An 18,022-nucleotide genomic window follows, 5' to 3' on the forward strand; every position below is an offset into this window, starting at 1 on the left:
ACAGTAAGGGCTGTTCGACAGTGGAACACACTTCCTCGGAGTGTAGTGGAGTCTCCTTCCTTGGAGGTTTTCAAGCAGAGGCTGGATGGCCATCTGTCGGGGATGCTTTGATTGTGATTTCCTGCATGGCAGGGGGTTGGACTGGATGGCCCTTGTGGTCTCTTCCAACTCTATGATTCTATGAACACAATATTCAAAATTCCAACACTTTCTCTAAACCCAAATTGCCAACTATATACACAACAAAAATGTAAGACAGTGTAGTTATGAAGACAGCATTCACTGTGAGTCATTTGGGCTTAGTTTTCAATTACATTAAATTACAAATATATAGCATTACAAAGATGTTAAATTACCATTAAGGTTACAAAGTACTGTACTGTAAAAGATCTGCAAAGATTGTAAAAAAAATTACTCTTTTTTGAGTCAAAAAAGATTTTGATTCAAAATTAAGTCCCATTGAAATTAAAAGGACTTATTTCAGGGTAAACATAGTTAATATCAAACTGGTGTTAAGAACAACAATATTACTAAATGTGGCTACTAGTCCCAAATTTTACCATATATCAGGGTATGGCTGATGACAACAGTTCTGTGAAAGTAATAATATACAATTTACCTTGTGATAGGCGGACAGAATCTGCGACTTCATGGCCATTCACAATGCAATGTGCTCCATGAAGAGGCTGCAGAGTAACAATCCCATGCTGGTTGTCTACAATGCAATGGTCCTTTTTGATCCACTGACCCTGTAAAACTGACAAGATATATGGATTAGTTTTGTACTTAATTGTTGAGATTTATTTAAAACTCCATTTCCCCTTTTGTCTTGGAAAAACTTTAGGACAACCATTCATAAATGATGCTGCTACTGTTGTTGTTGCGTGCCTTCAAGTCATTTCGGACTTATAGAGACCGTAAGGTGAACCTATCATGGGGTTTTCTTGGCATGTTTCTTCAGAGAGGGTTTGCCATTGCCATCCTCTGAGGCTGAGAGTGTATGACCTGCCCAGGGTCACCCAAGTGGGTTTACATGGCCGAGCTGGGATTTGAACCCTGGTCTCCAGAGTCATAGTCCAATGCTCAAACCGCTATTCCACACTGGCTACTGACAATAATTTTTTCATCAGTTATTATTATTAATTGATACACTGTTTAAATTAACCTATGCAATTCATTATGGAATGAATTGCAGAACTTTAAAATAGCAAGGCCCTACAAGGTAGCTTCCACAGGACCACAGGAACATAGAATCATAGATAGAATCATAGAATCGTAGAGTTGGAAGAGACCGCAAGGGCCATCCAGTCCAACCCCTGCCATGCAGGAAATCACAATCAAAGCATCCCCGACAGATGGCTATCCACCCTCTGTTTAAAGACCTCTAAGGAAGGAGATTCCACTACTCTCCGAGGGAGTGTGTTCCACTGTCGAACAGCCCTTACTGTCAGGAGGTTCCTCCTAATGTTGAGGTAGAATCTCTTTTTCTGGAGCTTGCATCCATTGTTCTGGGTCCTGTTCTCTAGAGCAGCAGAAAACAAGCTTGCTCCCTCCTCAACATGGCATTCCTATAAGTATTTAAACAGGACTATCATATCACCTCTTAAACTTTTCTCCAGGCTAAACATCCCCAGCTCTCTGAGTCTCTCCTCCTCATAGGGTATGGTTTCCAGACCCTTCACCATTTTAACTGCCCTCCTTTGGATACGTTCCAGTTTTTCCACATCTTTTTTTAATTGTGGTGCCAAGAACTGGACACAGTATTCCAGGTGGGGCCTGACCAAAGCACAATACACTATTATAAAGCACTATTACTTCCCTTGATCTAGACACTATACTTTTTAGCTGCCACATTGCATTGTTGCTCATGTTCAACTTGTGGTGTACTTGGACATATTAATCAAATCCGTGAATAATCAAATCCGCAAATATCAAAGCTGCAAATATGGAGGGAGGAGTGTACATTAAAGCCATTAGTAAACTTTTGTTCTGAACTACAAGCTAGTTGTGTTGTTGTTTTTGGAGTCAAGTCTCGATTCTTAGGGAAGCATAGTTAGACAAGAGAACATTTCTGCCACTCTGCTAATTTAAAGCTAGACCCTAATAGGCTTGGCTTTGGTATTTCTGATATTTAAATATTTTTGTTTTCTTCAGAAAAGATAGAGCCTTAGGAAACCTAAATTACCTTACAAGTTCAAATCAGTATTAGCTCACAAAGGAGTCCTGGTGGCACCACGGTTAAAATGCCAGTACAGTGGGCCCTCAGTATCTGTGGGGGATCTATCAAAATTCTTGGATGCTCAAGTCCCATTGTCCTCAATGGTAGTGTGGCCATGCAGCCGCGCCACCACTGGGGTCAATGGGACTTCATCTAATGCATCCTCTCTCCCTCCTTCCCTCCCTCCCTGCTTTCAACTGAGGTAGCAGCTGGCTGGCGGCAAGGGACCACCACCGCTGCCATCACTTCTTCTTCCTCCTTGTCCTCCTGCCTCCTTCATCCTCTTCCTCCCGCTGCTTCCTCCTCTTCCTCCATGGCTTCTTCTTTTTCCTCTTCTTCTTGCCTCCTCTTGCCTCTTCCTCCTCTGCAGCTTTCTCCCGCCTCTTCCTTCCTCCTCCTGCCTCCTTTGCCTTCTTCCTCCCTCTCCATCCTCTTCCTCCACCTCTCGCCTCTCCCTTCCTCCTCCTCCTCTGCAACTCAGGGTTGACATCCATGGATGCTTAAATCCGTGGATGGCAAGTCCATGGATACAGAGGGCCCACTGTACTGCAGCCAAAATGTTGCGAGTTCAATCCTGCAGTGCTCCCAGTTGACTCATCCTTCCATTCTTTCGTAGGCTGGTAAAATGGGTACCCAACTGGTTAGGGGCAATTGTCTAACACATTGTAAACCACTTAGAGAGTGCTTAGCACTATAAAGCAGTATAGAAATGTAAGTGCTATATTGCTATTGCTATATATTAATCAATGGGCAATAACAGATGTGCACTGCCATTGGCTGATATGGAGTGGGACAATCTGTATAAGTTCAAATCTGGGGATGGTGGGCTTACTGCACAGCAATTGCAGTAAAAATGGTGTAACCTGAAATTTGCTTTAATAAACACAGGACCAGAAACAATACACATCCTTATTCACCCCAAAACCAGAACCAGCCAATGGTGCACTGGTGGGGGGAGGCTTCCTGGATTCTGTGCTGCCCCTACCTTCACAAGCCAGCACTGCCTTCATTACTCAGCTGACTTGGTCACATTTTCCCTGCTTCAACTCATCACAGTCACAACCAAGAACTACTCAGCTGTGCATGTACTTGTAATCTTTGAAACACCTCCCTCTAGTAAGCAAGGAGAAAGTGGGTGATGAGCTTCAGCAATTTTTCATGCACTCAAGGTGCAGAACAAGTAGATGGGCATGGGCATCAAGTGAGCTGATAAGATTTCATTTTTCCAGCACATATAGAAGCAAACTTCTCATTTGCACAGGACCATGTGCTCCTCCTTTCCAGAACAGAAAAGCCTCCCAGTGCCACCAGCTCAGGAAATTTGGCCTGCCCAGTGTCAGGTTTTATGTGCCTGCCCCCCACTTTTTTTTTTAAACAGTGTAGGGACTTATCTCTGTTCTTTCCATGTCATTTCTGCCTTTTTGTGTGTGGAAAAACTGTGTTTTTTTTTACATGAACAGGTTTTTACACACACAAACACACTGCTTTCAGAAACAAACACAGGTATTTTTTTCTACAAAAAGTGGTGGTTTTTGGACAAAATTGCACAGTTAAAAAAACAAACCTTTCCTGTAACATTCTGGAATGTGTGCAATATTCTGCCCTCTGTGTAATTCTTCCTGATTGTGTTTTTTCAGTGTCAAGAAACCCAGGGAATTAATAATGTCATACATTCTTTCTAGTGGTAGTACATGCACAATCTCAGTTAGCCTGGGCAGACCATTAGCTTGGGAAAAGAGGCTGCTCTAATCCTCAGTATTGTTCTTCTGCAACATCTTGGGGTTCTTCTTGTAACTTACCAATATCCTGCTCCTGCTTTGAATCACTTCTTCCAATTTTGGTTGTACCTTCCTAGAAAATTTAAAACAACTGCAGTAAGTAAAATAATTTTAAAAAAACATTGGTAAATTTACATGTTTTCTCAGACACAAGTGTACAAATTATATTTAGTTGTTTTTCATGGTGGTCCAGGGTGGTGGAGGGCTGGGAAATTATCTTACTACCATTCTCAGTTTCATTTCAGTGCAATGGAATAACCTGTCATCTGTTATTTAACCAAGTTAAAAAATCTTAGTTGAATAATTTCTTGTGGAATAAGTGATTCTAGTCAGTAAGTGTCTAAAACCTATGAACACTATAAAAATACTGACATTTCCCAGGGCAAACACTTTTGATAAATCTGATAAGAAAAAAAATGCAGGAAACTTATAAACAGTTTTTTTTATTCCTTTCTAAGAAGGAAGAAAACATTCCAGTGTTATAATTAGAATACTTCACATTGGAAATTGATATATGAATAAATATGTAACTATAAAATGGAAGGTAGTATCAAACAATATACAAGTCTATAAGAAAACTATAAGAAAACTACAGCTAGCTAATGCATGTGAAAAACTTTGAACACTTGAAAGTGCTATCTATGCTTATGTATTTGATCAGATAACACTTTCTGTATAATGAAATACATGATTCCAAATCTAAGTTCTGAGTTCAGAACTTAATTATTATTGCCCCAACATACACCTGCTTTTTTCATTTCAAAAAGAGAAGGCATTATTTGACATGTAAGGTCTTTTTAAGGTCAGTGTGCTAATTAGTATACACATACCCTAAATCAGCTTCTTTAAAAGGCATAATAAAACAATGTTTGACTTGTAGTCTGGCACATAGAGCATATTTCATCCTTAATGTAATCAATAGAACCTCCAAAGCAGTCTTAAATTACACACTGGATTGCAGCTTTCATTTTCATTTTTACTGAAAGTTTATGAAGTATCAATATTGATTTCCAAATGCAATGGAAGAAATTATTCTCGGCTACAGTAATTTACAGGCTAAAAATAATTCAGAAAAGAAATCTATATCCTTGGAATAACAGGAGTGAAGACAGGGCAGAATGAAATAATAGGGTTATTAAGGTAGCAATTATGAGTGAGTTACAGCAAAGGTAAGGCAGACCCTATATTAAAGACAAGTCAGAGCCTCATGCAACAGATATTGAAATGGTTCACAGTAGCAGGAGCTACCCTCCTGCACCAGCCTCTTCCTTCTGAGCCCCTACTGGGGCTGTGTGCATGCTACACAACCTGCCCTATGCTTTCTCAAATGGCTTACTGCCTTCAAGCATGGCAGAACTTCCATCATAATTGTTGACATAAGATTCAAGTTCTATACACAGTAGTATCCATCTGGTTGAACTGGTGTTGCTCCTATGTACTGTTAGGAAAGGATTAATTACACAAACATATTTTTCAAGTGGGGAAGGGTGACAAAATTGATGTTTGAATTAGCTTCTGCCTACTTATATTTATTAGCAGGTTTCAGTGTTCCAACTGCATGTTCTCAGGAGATATCATTTCCCCTTTATGAGAAACTAGGTGGTCCTGTGCCAATATCAACATACCCTGAATACTATTTCCTTTACCATTCATACAAGATGGCAAAGTAGCACTATGGCTAGGAATGTAGAAGAATACTGGCTTCACTTTATTTATAATTATTATTTTCTTTTCTTATATCCTGCGTTTCTCCCAACATAGGGACTCAAAGCAGCACTTCACCTACAAACAGGGGCAACACCATTCCCAATACACAGAGAGAAAGAGGACCATGCACAGATACACTTCTCCTGCTTATCATGGAACACTGTCACCTCCAGGGCAGGCATAAGACTATGAATGGTCAATAGTCATTAGGCTTTTATTTGAAGTACAACCCAATGGAGAAAAATAAAACAGAATCAGATAATGTGTAATAATGTATACCTTTCAGACAGAACATCTAATTATCTCTCCCCCCGCTAAAAGATTGTGTATAATGTAAAGCAAACACTATAATTCTACTTTTACATCATTGCTACCAGGTGCTCCATGTGGTTAAAATACAGGTAAGAAAAACACAGGGCTCAAATACACCTCTATTCAAAGTGTCCTGCTTCCTTTCTTTTACCATTCATACAAGGTGGCAAGGCTGTATTGTGACTATGAAAAGGAGAAACTTTTTTTTACCTTCTTGCTCCTCAGATGAAGGTAACAGAGAGACCTGAATCTAAAAATGGCAAAGCATAAAGAAAAGGAAAAGCAGCATCTAGAAGCAAAGAAAGAGGGGACACAGTTGTTAGTACAGTGTAAATGAAACAGACAAGAGGGCTTAGTAAGTCCTGTGTGTAAGTATGATATCAAGGCTTCCCTTGATTTCCCTTGTAAAGCTATCATCAGTATCTATCAGATAATATGGAATTGAGGAATGAGCAAAAGTAACCATTCTGCTAAGCCAGTCATTCTTTCTACTGTGTCAGAGTGATTACCTTGCAACCACAAATATCTTGTAGTCTTTGCAACCTAAAAATAGAATAAGCATTTTGGAAAGGCACTGTTTTTTCCTTTTAAATGGGACACTTATGGAAATATATTTTATCTGGGCAAATATAATACCTTATCAGTCCCAAACAATGGAAATATATTCAATCATGAGATACTATATAGCCACAACATTAGGATAAAGCAAGACCAATAATCAGAAGAAAGTACCAACACTCTTAGATTTGTGTTGTTTAAAAAGCAAAAGGACAGAATGGAAGATTTGCATGTCTTATCTGAAATTGCAGATTGTGCCATGCCAGTTTAAATGAGATTATATCCATAAATTAGTTTTAAACAATGAAAATTAGTTTAGAAAAAAGGAAGAGAAAATGATGTGTTAATATATATACTGCACGTCACTGCTAAATGTGAAAGCCATTAAAAAAGAAAGCTACCAGCTTCCCAGTTTCAGCAGAAAACTTCACACATATTGTAAAATCTAAGCTCTTGCTAAATTTTGCTACTAGCATGCTGAGAAAAATGAATTTCAATTGTAGATGTATAAATCACAGGCAGGGAGAAATAACCCTGCATTCAGAATTCTAGAATTTTATATGTGTGTGTGTGTGTGGACAGGTTGCATACTTGTAACGGTATTTCTTCGAGTGGTCATCTGAAAATACATACAAATGGGCTGTACTGTGCCTGTGCAGCTTATTCGGAAACTTCTGGAATCACTGGGCAAAGTTTACTTTGAACTTTTTGCAACTTTTTAGTGGTAGCTCCACCCATCCCATATAAGACCCCCGCCTTCCCGCTCTTTCTTCAGTTCTGAAATTTTACACTGCGCAAGTGACAGAGGATCCAACACTGAAGATTTGTATGTATTCACAGATGACCACTCGAAGAAATATGCATGCAACCTGTCCTTCTTCTTTGTGGTCTTTGCGAATCATACAAATGGGTTACTGACAAGCTTAGGTCAGTGGCAGAGGGAGTGTCATGACACCAAGATTAGGTTCAAATAAAGCTGTGTTTATTGAAAACAACACAATAAAGTTTTTGAACAAAAAACTGTGTTTGAAGCATTTAGTACCTCAATAAATAGCACTTCTTAAATAAGCCATCAACAAAAGGCATTCAAATCATAAGGCACATGTGTAAACCAAGTCAGTTTTGACAACTGAAGAAAATGAACATTGTCAACACTTTGTAAACAAAGCACAAAGGCATTGGTCAAGGTGTCATTGTAAATCCATGTAAAGTGAAGTTTCAAGGCACAATAACTTGGAACACGATAAAGTCAAGAATCAAAGAGAATGCAGTGCAAACAAATCAATGTAAACCTGAAACCAACACTGCTCTCCCAAAAGCTGCGTCTTCTTTGGCCCTGGTGTCCAGCCTATAGTGCTTGATGAAAATCAAAGGCTGGGACCAAACTGCAGCTTTGCAGATATCCTCCAAAGGCACCCCAGTCAAGAAAGCGGAGGATGTCGCTACTGCCCTAGTTGCGTGAGCTCGAACCCAGGCAGGGAGAGGTCTATCCGACAGTTCATAGCAGAGGTGGATGGTACCAGCCACCCAATCTGAAAACCTCTGCATAGTCACAGGTAGTCCCTTCTTAGGTTCTGAGTAGCACTGGAAGAGTCTCTCGGACCGGCTTGAACCCATACTCCTGTCCGGGTAGAAAGCCAAGACCCTCTGAACGTCCAAAGCAGGGGTAGGCAACCTGCGGCCCGCGGGCCGGATGCGGCCCGGCGAGGCCTTGGGACCGGCCCCAGCCCGGTCCTGCCGCCGATTGCCGCCGGGGCCTTTGGAGGGCAATTGTCTATAGAAGCCTCATAAACATGCATTTATATTAACATTTTTTAAAAAATCAGCAAAATTTTTTGCGTGTCCTCCATTTTTTTTAAAAAAGTGTCTTCCGTTTGAAAATTTTGTCCTACATTTGTCCTGGTTTATTTATATATTTAATTTTTAAAAAAAATTATTTAATTATTTATTTTTTGGCTTCGGCCCCCCAGTTGTCTGAGGGACAGCAACCCGGCCCCCGGCTCAAAGAGGTTGCCTACCCCTGGTCCAAAGCATGTAAGCGGCATTTGTCATCAGTGGTCGGGTTCGAAACCAGGGTCGGCAACACAATGTCCTGACACATATGAAAAGAAGACACCACCTTTGACAAAAAGGTAATGTCAGTCCAGAGGACAACCTTGTCCTTATGAAACCTAAGGAAAGGCTGGTCCCTCCACAAAGCACAGAGCTCACCCGCACAGCGGGCAGAGGTGATAGCCACCAGGAAAGCTGTTTTCTAAGTCAACAGCCTTAAATCAGCAGTGGCCATGGGTTCAAAAGGCTTGGATTGCAAACAAGACAGCACAGTGTCCAAGCTCCAGCCTGGTGTTGGTACCGAGACTGGAGGATATAGGTTATTGCAACCCTTCAGGAAACTCTTCACAAGGGGATCTTTGAAAAAGGAAGGTCTGCCCTCAAACTGCTAATGAGAGCAGATGGCAGTGAGGTAGCATTTGATGGAGTTAAGGTATAACTCCGAATCCAACAAGGACATCAGTAACTCCAGTACCGTCGATGTCGACACCCGTGATGGGGTGAGGTCCCTTGCAGAAAGGAAATCAGCAAACTTCTTCCATATAGAAGTGTAGGATTTCCTTGTAGCCAGCTTCTGGGCAGCCAGGATCACTGTCTGTACCAAGGGAGGGAGCAACTCTAGGGACGGAGCCTCCAGGCCATCAGCGGCAGGTTGTTCATGTCCAGATGTCAAACCCAGCTGTCTTGAAGAGTGAGAAGGCCGGGACGGAACTTGAGTCAGAAAAGCTCTCCCTGGGACAGGTGGAGCAGGGATGGAAACCAAGGTTGTCTCGGCCACCAAGGAGTGATCAGGACAGAATCCGAGAGGTCCTCTATCATCTTGGACACCACCCTGGTGATCAGTGGGAACGGAGGGAATGCATAGAGCATCTCTCCCGACCAGGTGAAGAGGAATGCATCTCTGAGGGAATTGTTTGTCTGTGACTGGGTACAGAACTGGACGCAATGGCTGTTTGAGGCTGTTGCAAAGAGGTTGATCTGTGGTGTTCCCCATCGATTGAAGAGGTTGGTCACTGTCTCGGGATGGAGCATCCATTTGTGACAAGTCGTGGGAGATCTGCTGAGTTGGTCAGCTAGGTTGTTCTCCTCCCCTGGAAAATGGACTGCTTGGAGGAAGATTCCCCTCGAGATGCACCATTTCCAAATGTGGAGTGTGATCTTGAGCAAGGTCTGGGATCTGGTGCCTTCTTGGTTGTTGAAGTAGTACATGACCGTGGTGTTGTCTATCAACAGAAGTACTACCTTTCCCACCAAACTTGTCTTGAAAGCCTTCAGGGCTTTTTCGAGAGCGAGCATCTTGAGAGCGTTGATGTGGAGAGGTTGCTCGTCCTGAGACTACTTGTCCTTGATCATGAGGTCTAGGGTGTGAGCTCCCCATCCTTCTATGGAGGCGTCCATGGTCAGCGTGGTCTGAGGCTTAGGAGGCGAAAAGGGCATGCTGACGCAGACGTTCCAGTAGTCAAGCCATCAGTGGAGTGAGTGAGTGACTGGCCTCGGTACCATTAGCCATTTGGACAGAGAGTCTGCCATCGGATTGAAGACTGACAGGAACCACGACTGGAGAGGTCGAAATCCAAGTCTTGCCCACAAGGTTATCAGGGTTGTGGAGGCCATGTGTCTCAGAGCCACCTGGACATCTGTGGCCATTATCCTCATGTGAGCGAGGCAGGTCTGGACTGCAGTGCAGAGGGCTTGAAACCGATCTGGAGACAGATAGGTGATATACCCTTCGGAGTCAAAAATGGTACCAATGAACCTGATTTGTCTGGTTGGGGTGAGATGTGACTTCTCCAAGTTCACCACGAGCCCAAGAGATGAGAGGAGCGACAGAGCAAAGTTGAGATCTGTCTGTAGTTCGTCCTTGGAGGAGGCGGTGAAGAGCCAGTCGTCTAGGTAAGGGAAGACTCTGGTCTCTCTCTTGTGGAGGTAGGCTATGACCGGCGCCATGCATTTGGTGAAGACTCTCAGAGCTGTGGAGAAACTGAAGGGAAGGACATTGTATTGAAACATGTTGGTACCAATGGCGAAGGTCAGGAACCTCCAGTGACTTTCTCAAGTCGATTGTGGCAAACCACAGGCCCTGGAACAATAAGGGCAAAATAGAGGTAAGAGTTACCATACGGAAGTGACGGTTAATCAAATAAACACTGAACATTCGGAGGTCCAGGATTGGCCTGAGACCGCCGCCGGTCTTGGGCACCGTGAAATATCTCGAAAAGAAACATCTGGGAGATTGTGAAGGGTCTGCTGGTGAAATTGCACCCTTTGCCAAAAGAGTGCGTACTTTGTCAAGAAGGGTGTCTGAGGGGGAAGTGGAAATGACAGCTCTGGTAGGCGGGAGCTCTTCAAACTCGAGGGCATAGCCCCTACAGAAGATGTCAAGGACCCAGGAGTCGGAAGTCAGGTTGGCCCAGGTGTTGAAGAAGGGCCTCAAAATATCTAAGAAGGAGGTGGGACTGATGGAGCACGCAGCGACCCTTCAGGACCTCTTTTTAGCCTGTTTGGTATGTTGCTTTCGGTAGTTTTTTCAGTACCAAGATGGAGCCTGGCAGCGGCCGGAACAACCAAATGACTGAGAGCAATAAGACTGCCTCTGGTGCTCCTCTTGTTGGTATTGGTGGTCATGCTGGAAAGGACGCTAGCCCTGTCCATACCACTGATGCTGGCCTCCAAAGCATCATCGAGAAGAGGATTGAGATTCCAAGGACATACTGTGTTTTCTGGCTGCTGCCTTCATGCAATACTTGAAGTTTAAGCGGTCATCGATTTCCCTGTTGAAACGACCAGCATCGCCAAAGGGCATATTCTCGATTGTGGCCTTTGCATTGGCATTAAGGTCAGAAGCACGAAGCCAGGAGTGCCTCCTCAGAGCAATGGAGGCAGCAATGGATTTGGCTGAACAGTTGGCAGAGTGCCGGGCCGAGGTGATCAGCCACCCGCCAATGGAGTGGGCTTCATCTCTGAGTTCGTTGGCCAACGGGCGTCTCTCTTCTGGCAAGTCTGCGATAATGGAGGGAAAGCGTTCCATGTATGTATTGTTAGGGATGATGGGAGTTGTAGCTCTTCACCTCTGGCTCTAACTCACCACCTTGTTATGCACCGGCGCTGACCAGTTTTGGCCAGTGGTTAAAGCTTTGCTCTAAAGCAGCAGAGTTTCAGAGAATAGGCTGAAGACCCTGACAAACTCTCCAAGCCTTCTCACTCTTGCTCCACAGAAGTCTTCACACCTCCAGGATCCAGCTGGCTCTTGTATCTTCACCCAAGACACCAGACAACTCAGTAGTCTTATATAAAAGATCTACTTTATTCTACTATATACAATAACTCTATATGCCCTCACAATCTCTACAATCTCCAATACTACTCACAAAACTCCACAACTACCCACAAAATACATTGGGATTCATAACAATTATTATAGCCATTGGAAAACACCACCCACTCTTGTCAGTTTCCACCCAGTGGGCGTGTACAACCATTTTGATTGGTTCTCACAGTTCAACCCATAATTAATGATTTCATCATTTCACCTTGTCCACTTAACAATTCTCAGGTGTTTTCAATTATCCACTCTACATTTTTGTCCTTGGCATTTAGGACTTGCTAATTACATTACCTTTTACACCTGTGTGGCTTCTTAATTGCTTTTGCTTAGTCATGGTGACTCTCACATACATGTTTTATTTCTGTCACTGTATATCCCATGTTGCTTTTTCCTTAACATGTATGCCCCCATACATGCGTTGTTTTCCAGCTTCATACTGAGAAGTATAGCTCTTCTTAGCTAACCTGTCTATCTTCTTGGCTTCTTGGTCAGCAGGGGAGGTTGATGTTTTGGGGGTGAAGGCATGCTGTGAACCTTCCATAATAGCCGAGTTTTGTTTGGGGTGGGAGAGCAACCAAGAAGATTGGGAAGGTGTGACCCTGTATAGGTTTTCAATCTTCTTGGAGATCTGTACTATGGAAAATGGAGTCTCCCAGGAGCGCTTAGCTATATGCTCCAGAGATGAAAGGAACGGGATGGAAAGTGGGGTAGGGACTGTCCCATGAATGTGCCTCTCTATCAGGTCTGTAGCATCATCATCCAGGTGAGTGACTTCGAATTCCAAGGCTCTCCCCATACAGATTACATGAGCGGCGATAGAGTGGCCATCGTCCGTTGGAGAAGAGGCACCAGGACGGGAGATCTCCTGGGGAGTTGGCCACCTCAGTCTCAGAATCTTCAGCCCTGGCATGGGACGAATGAGAGGCGGCATGGACCAAATCGTCATCGTCAGTGTCCTGATGAAGGAGGATGGCAGGTGAGGGTGATCAATCTCTTGCATGGGTGGCCTGAACCTGAGTCACCGACATGGGTGCTGATTTGGGTCTTGGTGCCGTTGCCAGTGTCAATGTCGGGGCCGACGAAGCCAGTGGTGCCGAAACTGAGGCTGGAAGAGAGGGGTTTGGCGGCCAAGGCGACGACGAGCTATCTCATGATCTACTGGCATGTAGCATGTGTCGGTTTTGCTGTCGTAAATGTATTCAGTTTGGCGTTGGATTGGCCGGCTCGAAACCGGAGTCGGAGAGTGATGAAGCCGAGACAGAGAGTGCGGGTGCAGAGTCAGGACCAGCAATTCATCATCAGAATGGACGTCTGGTTCCAAAAAGACCTGGATGTCAAGATCCTTGATCGATTTAGCAGTCGCCTGGACAGGTGATAACACTTCACAATATTGGTGTTCTCCCGAACCCAATGGTTTGGAGTGCACCTTTTTGGAGTGCGAATGCTGAAGGGTCCAAAAGCCTGAGCAATTCTGTTTCTGCATGGCAATTATTATTAAGAATAACATTCCACTTTTTTGTTTACCAGGCACATTAGCGGAAATAGAATACACAATTTAATGGATTGGAATACACAATTTAATGGATTACAGTAGATTTCAGATTCTCTCAACACTTTTTTCAATTCTGCAATTAATTAACTCTGTGCCATTAATTTCTCTCACCTCACTATTGTAAAACCTTATATTATTGCAAATTATGTAAACCCCTCTTCTTTCTATTAAGCAAAGTAGGACATTTAAATTTTTATCTTCACTCAACAGAACTACAGCTGTTAACATTTTGAAATAAAAACCAAATACATGGTTCCCATCTCACCCTGAGATGATAAAGCACCACTCCAGTACTAAGGATATCATCATCCATGGCCATTAAATGAGGTAAACTTGAGTCTATCACCACGCCAGCCTTTTTCTTGTTGATATCCACATTATATTCTTCCATGATAGCTTTCTTGTTTATCCACTTATCTGTCCAGTCTTTGGTCAGCTTTTCAATCTTTGGGAATGGTAATAGAAAAAGTAATGCTTATTACAATAAAATAATATGATATCCTTTTTAAAATGGCAAGCAAATATTAAATTATAAAGGAACAAAATACAATAAGCCTATACTATCTATCAGTATGCTTATGGTTAAGGCTGTGACCTAGAAGCAAACAACTTAGCTCCTTAGCAATCATATGGGCAGAAAATTGATAGGTGAGCAGATATTCAAGTAGGCTTATAGATCCTGAAAAGCAAATTAGTGAGACTAAAGAGCCAAGCTGGAGCCAGAAAGCTGACAGAGCCAGACTGGGATTCTGTTAATTCCTTGTGTCACCTAATTCCTACCAGACTAGAAGATGAAGCCATGTCTGATAGTGCTATTGCAATGTAGCTGAGTTCATCCAAGTAATTTACTTTACTTGCAAATGGCAGCAAGGTGCAAGACGTAAGGTGTTTAATCCACATATCCCGAGTTCCCGGTTTGAGCCTCCAATACTGTTTATTTCATGCAACTGCATTCCAGGGGCACTTCACAGAAGGAACTTTTGAAAGATGCATGCAAATGTGCCCTGAGAGAAAGCAAAAGTTTATCCAATGCATGCCATAATCTCCACAATACAGGGGTTAGGAAAACTGTGAAGCTCACCTTAATTTCATTCTGAAGAACTAATTCTGTTAGATTTCCTTCTTTATCATCACTCCATGAAGGACTAGCATTCCTCTGTGGAAAAAGTTTTTGTAGTGATCACTGTAATGATTTCTTATTCAGAATAACAATGAATCACTTGATTTTCAGAAGGTGAACCTCAGAGAAGATAGCTATTAATGCTAGAATTATGCTACATATGGCCATCCATTTGTACTAGAAAATATTTGTAATCACAGTAGGTAAAGGTTTAGGGAAGGTAAGTGTAATAATGGGCTCTGTCATTGTCTTGGCCAATACAGTTTAGGGTTATGAGCTCAATTCCAAGTAAACAAAGGATTAATTGAAAGACAAAGCCATGTTAGTATGGAGTATCAATACGCAAAGGGGTCTTGTAGTTGAAACTAACTGTGCAAAAGAAATTGTAGCATAAGCTTCTGTAGACTTGAGCTATTTCTTCAAATTTATCCTCAGAAAGATTAATGACACAGGGCTGAAACAGACAGCCCTAAAGGGTGGCTTGGAATGCCCCTTTGATCACCAGATTGGGGCCGTGGCAACTACACACCATGGCCCCAATCCAGCGTTTTTCTGGCTCAAAAAGAAGTAGCAAAATGCCACTCTTTTTTGCGTTGGGAAACAGGTGCCCTTTCCGCTGCTGATACAGCTTTTAGACACTTCTGTGGAGTGTGACATCTAAATGCTGCACTGCTGAAGAGCCAAAAAGCTGTCACTGTGTAAATGGCCAGGCGGTTGCTGGATTGGGGGCGCACGTCATGCGTACGTCACATCCCCAGCCTCCAGGAAGCCAGCTTTTTTTGCTGATCTGTTCCGACCTATAGATTACTTTTATTAGGGTCAGCATTTCCTAAGATCAGCAGAGATGTGAACACTTCCAGACACTTTGATGATGAGACGTTATAAAATATAGTGCCACAAGCCACAAGGTAAACTTTTGGGACTTAGAATAAATTAACTGCTTAGAATAAATGCTTTCCTAAAAAGATCTCCTCTCTTCCACTCTCTCTCTCTCTCCATGCCTTTGCTTGGCCATGTTTGCATATGCATGTTTATGGTTCCCATCATCTGCGGCAGAGGAGTGGAATATTGCTGCAGAATCAGAGATGGGAAAAGAGGAAGTTAAATGTCTCAGTGACTTCTCACTAAGTCACTGACTGAATCATGGGATTCCAACATTAATTGATGGTGGCAGATGAGGAGCAGGACACAAAGAAAAATTCTAATAGAGAGGAAAAGTCTAGAACTTATAATTGTCCTTTTTGCATGAGATACATGAATCAAAGGTTGTACTCTCCCCTCGCAAGGACATGACAGGTAGACTCAGCCATAGATTTTTCATGAAATTATCTAAAATTATCTGAGATGACTCAGCAGTATTTTGTCATGTTGACTACAAAATAATTCAAAAGCCTTGTCTCTGTAGGCTGCTAATTCCATCTAGGACACTGTTAACAGAAATATTGTTAATGCAATAAAAAAAATATGGGCCATTCACCCAACTATCAACTGCATAAAGAGCCTTCCAAAAGTAAATTACTGATGCCAGCATACAGATTGGCGGGAGGGTTGCCTTTCAATCTTTGCCCATTGGTATCATCACCATCTGGACTGAACATCCTGTCCAGATCAGATGCCTGCTACAGAACATATAAAAGTCATTCTTCCAATCCAAAGATTGGAATTCAGGGCCAGGACTGTAGAGGAACACAAGAGTTAGAATCTCATATTCTCCAAGTGAAGGCTTTGGTCTAAATAGAGGTTCTCACACATGTGGTTTACTTTTAAAATTATTAAATGAATGACTAGCATTGCAACGTATTTGCTGCCAACAGATTGGTTTTTAAAATCAAGAGTATTTTTTTCTAGTCAATTTGTTTATAAAGAGGTACCTCAAAAGTGATAAATAAACCTCATTATAATGGTTCAGTAAACCGTTATCCAAAATACTGGCATGGAGATGATGAAGTAAATACTCTTATTCACAGTTGTCTCTAATTTCCAGTGGATTCTAAATTATGCAATCATTAACTATATTATAGCAAATAACAGAAAACCATTGGTAATGCTATCTCTTTTTGACAGCGATAATGAACACCTATGAACAAAACAGATTACTTTTAGGAGCAGCCAGAATGAATACCCCTGTAAACTGGAAAGATCCTGGACAACCTGAATCAGAAAATGGTTTGCTAGAACTTGGAAATTTGCATTGATAGAGAAAATGAATACTGTATATTGAATAATTTCAAAGGTATTAGAACCAGAGATTCCTTTGTAATTTGATTCTGATTTATTATGTATATGAATATAATTACATTTTAATGCAACTCTTCTATAAATCAGATGTTGTTCTGGAGCAATTTGATCTAGTCTGTATGGGAAGAAAGAGTGGCTAAAATTTATTGTCACTTTAACTGCCATGACGCACTGCTATGGTATCCTGGGATTTGTAGTTTTGTGAGATATTTAGCCTTTTCTGTCAGAAGGCTCTGGTACCACAACAAACCACGAAACCCAGAATTTGATTGCATTGAGCCATGGCAATTAAAGCAGTACCAACCTGGATGATTTCTGCAGTGTAGATGCAGCCTTATTGGATAGAAACCCTAGTAAAATTGATAACATTGACAGTTATTACTAATACTATCAGTTTCACAGTTTATCATGTGTTAATGGACTGCAATTTCAGACCATCAATGATGTGGATTCTCTCTAAAAATCTTGGAATCACAAGCCAAGCAATGCTGCTTATTGAAATTGTTCTCCTGTGATTCTATCTATGGCAACTTCATTCACATGTTTTGTCAGTCTATTTGCTTCCAAAGCACATATCACTACTGAAACTACAGTTGTTTTATTTTCCTAATGGTACTGAATCTCATTTTGTAGGTCCTGATATTTCATCAGTTCCCCTTTTTGATTTTGCTTCCCTTGGGATTTCCACAGCTACAATCCAAGCTTTCTTTTTCTTTTTCTTTTATTTATTTTATGGTATTTATACTCCACCCTTCAGCCCTAAAGGCTCCCAGAGTGGCTTACAATTATTATTATTTTTATTTAGACGGTTCCCTGCCCTCAAGCTTACAATCTAAAAAGATATGACACAAAAGGAGAAGGGAATGGTAGTGGGAAAGGGGATCAGGTCCAGCAGTTCTTCTCTCCCTCTGGCTCTGAGGCCTAGATCAAGGCAGGTGGACTGGAGGGAGGGCTCTTCTTAGTTCAGGCCAGGCCCAATGGAGCTGAGCCTGCATCTCTCCCTCCATGGCCAGTTGTAATGGCCAGATTATGTTCTAATTGTATCTCAGTTTGAATCTTAAAGTACCATAGGATTTTTATGTTACCATTTTTGGCACCTTTTCCATTATTATGTTCACACCAGTTCCTTGAAAATGGTAAATAATGTATTTCATTGTAATGA

The 18,022-nt window shown here is 42.0% G+C and overlaps 1 protein-coding gene across 3 annotated transcripts in view; it reads right to left on the reverse strand.

Annotated features, from left to right (window-relative positions):
- STARD9 (StAR related lipid transfer domain containing 9) overlaps positions 1-18,022 on the reverse strand; it is a 130,524-nt gene that overhangs the window by 37,819 nt on the left and 74,683 nt on the right. For 2 of the 3 annotated variants that reach the window (XM_042455973.1, XM_042456037.1), the window contains 4 exons: positions 14,584-14,658; positions 13,768-13,947; positions 4,018-4,069; positions 620-757 (listed from right to left, as the gene is read on the reverse strand). In XM_042455973.1, coding sequence (XP_042311907.1) covers positions 620-757; positions 4,018-4,069; positions 13,768-13,947; positions 14,584-14,658 — 445 coding nt within the window. Of the gene's footprint in view, positions 1-619; positions 758-4,017; positions 4,070-6,225; positions 6,305-13,767; positions 13,948-14,583; positions 14,659-18,022 lie in introns of those variants that run through there. The other variant, XM_042456118.1, reaches the window with a different exon arrangement.

The sequence above is a fragment of the Sceloporus undulatus genome, chromosome 1, assembly GCF_019175285.1.
Source record: "Sceloporus undulatus isolate JIND9_A2432 ecotype Alabama chromosome 1, SceUnd_v1.1, whole genome shotgun sequence".
NCBI classification, from domain to species: domain Eukaryota; kingdom Metazoa; phylum Chordata; class Lepidosauria; order Squamata; family Phrynosomatidae; genus Sceloporus; species Sceloporus undulatus.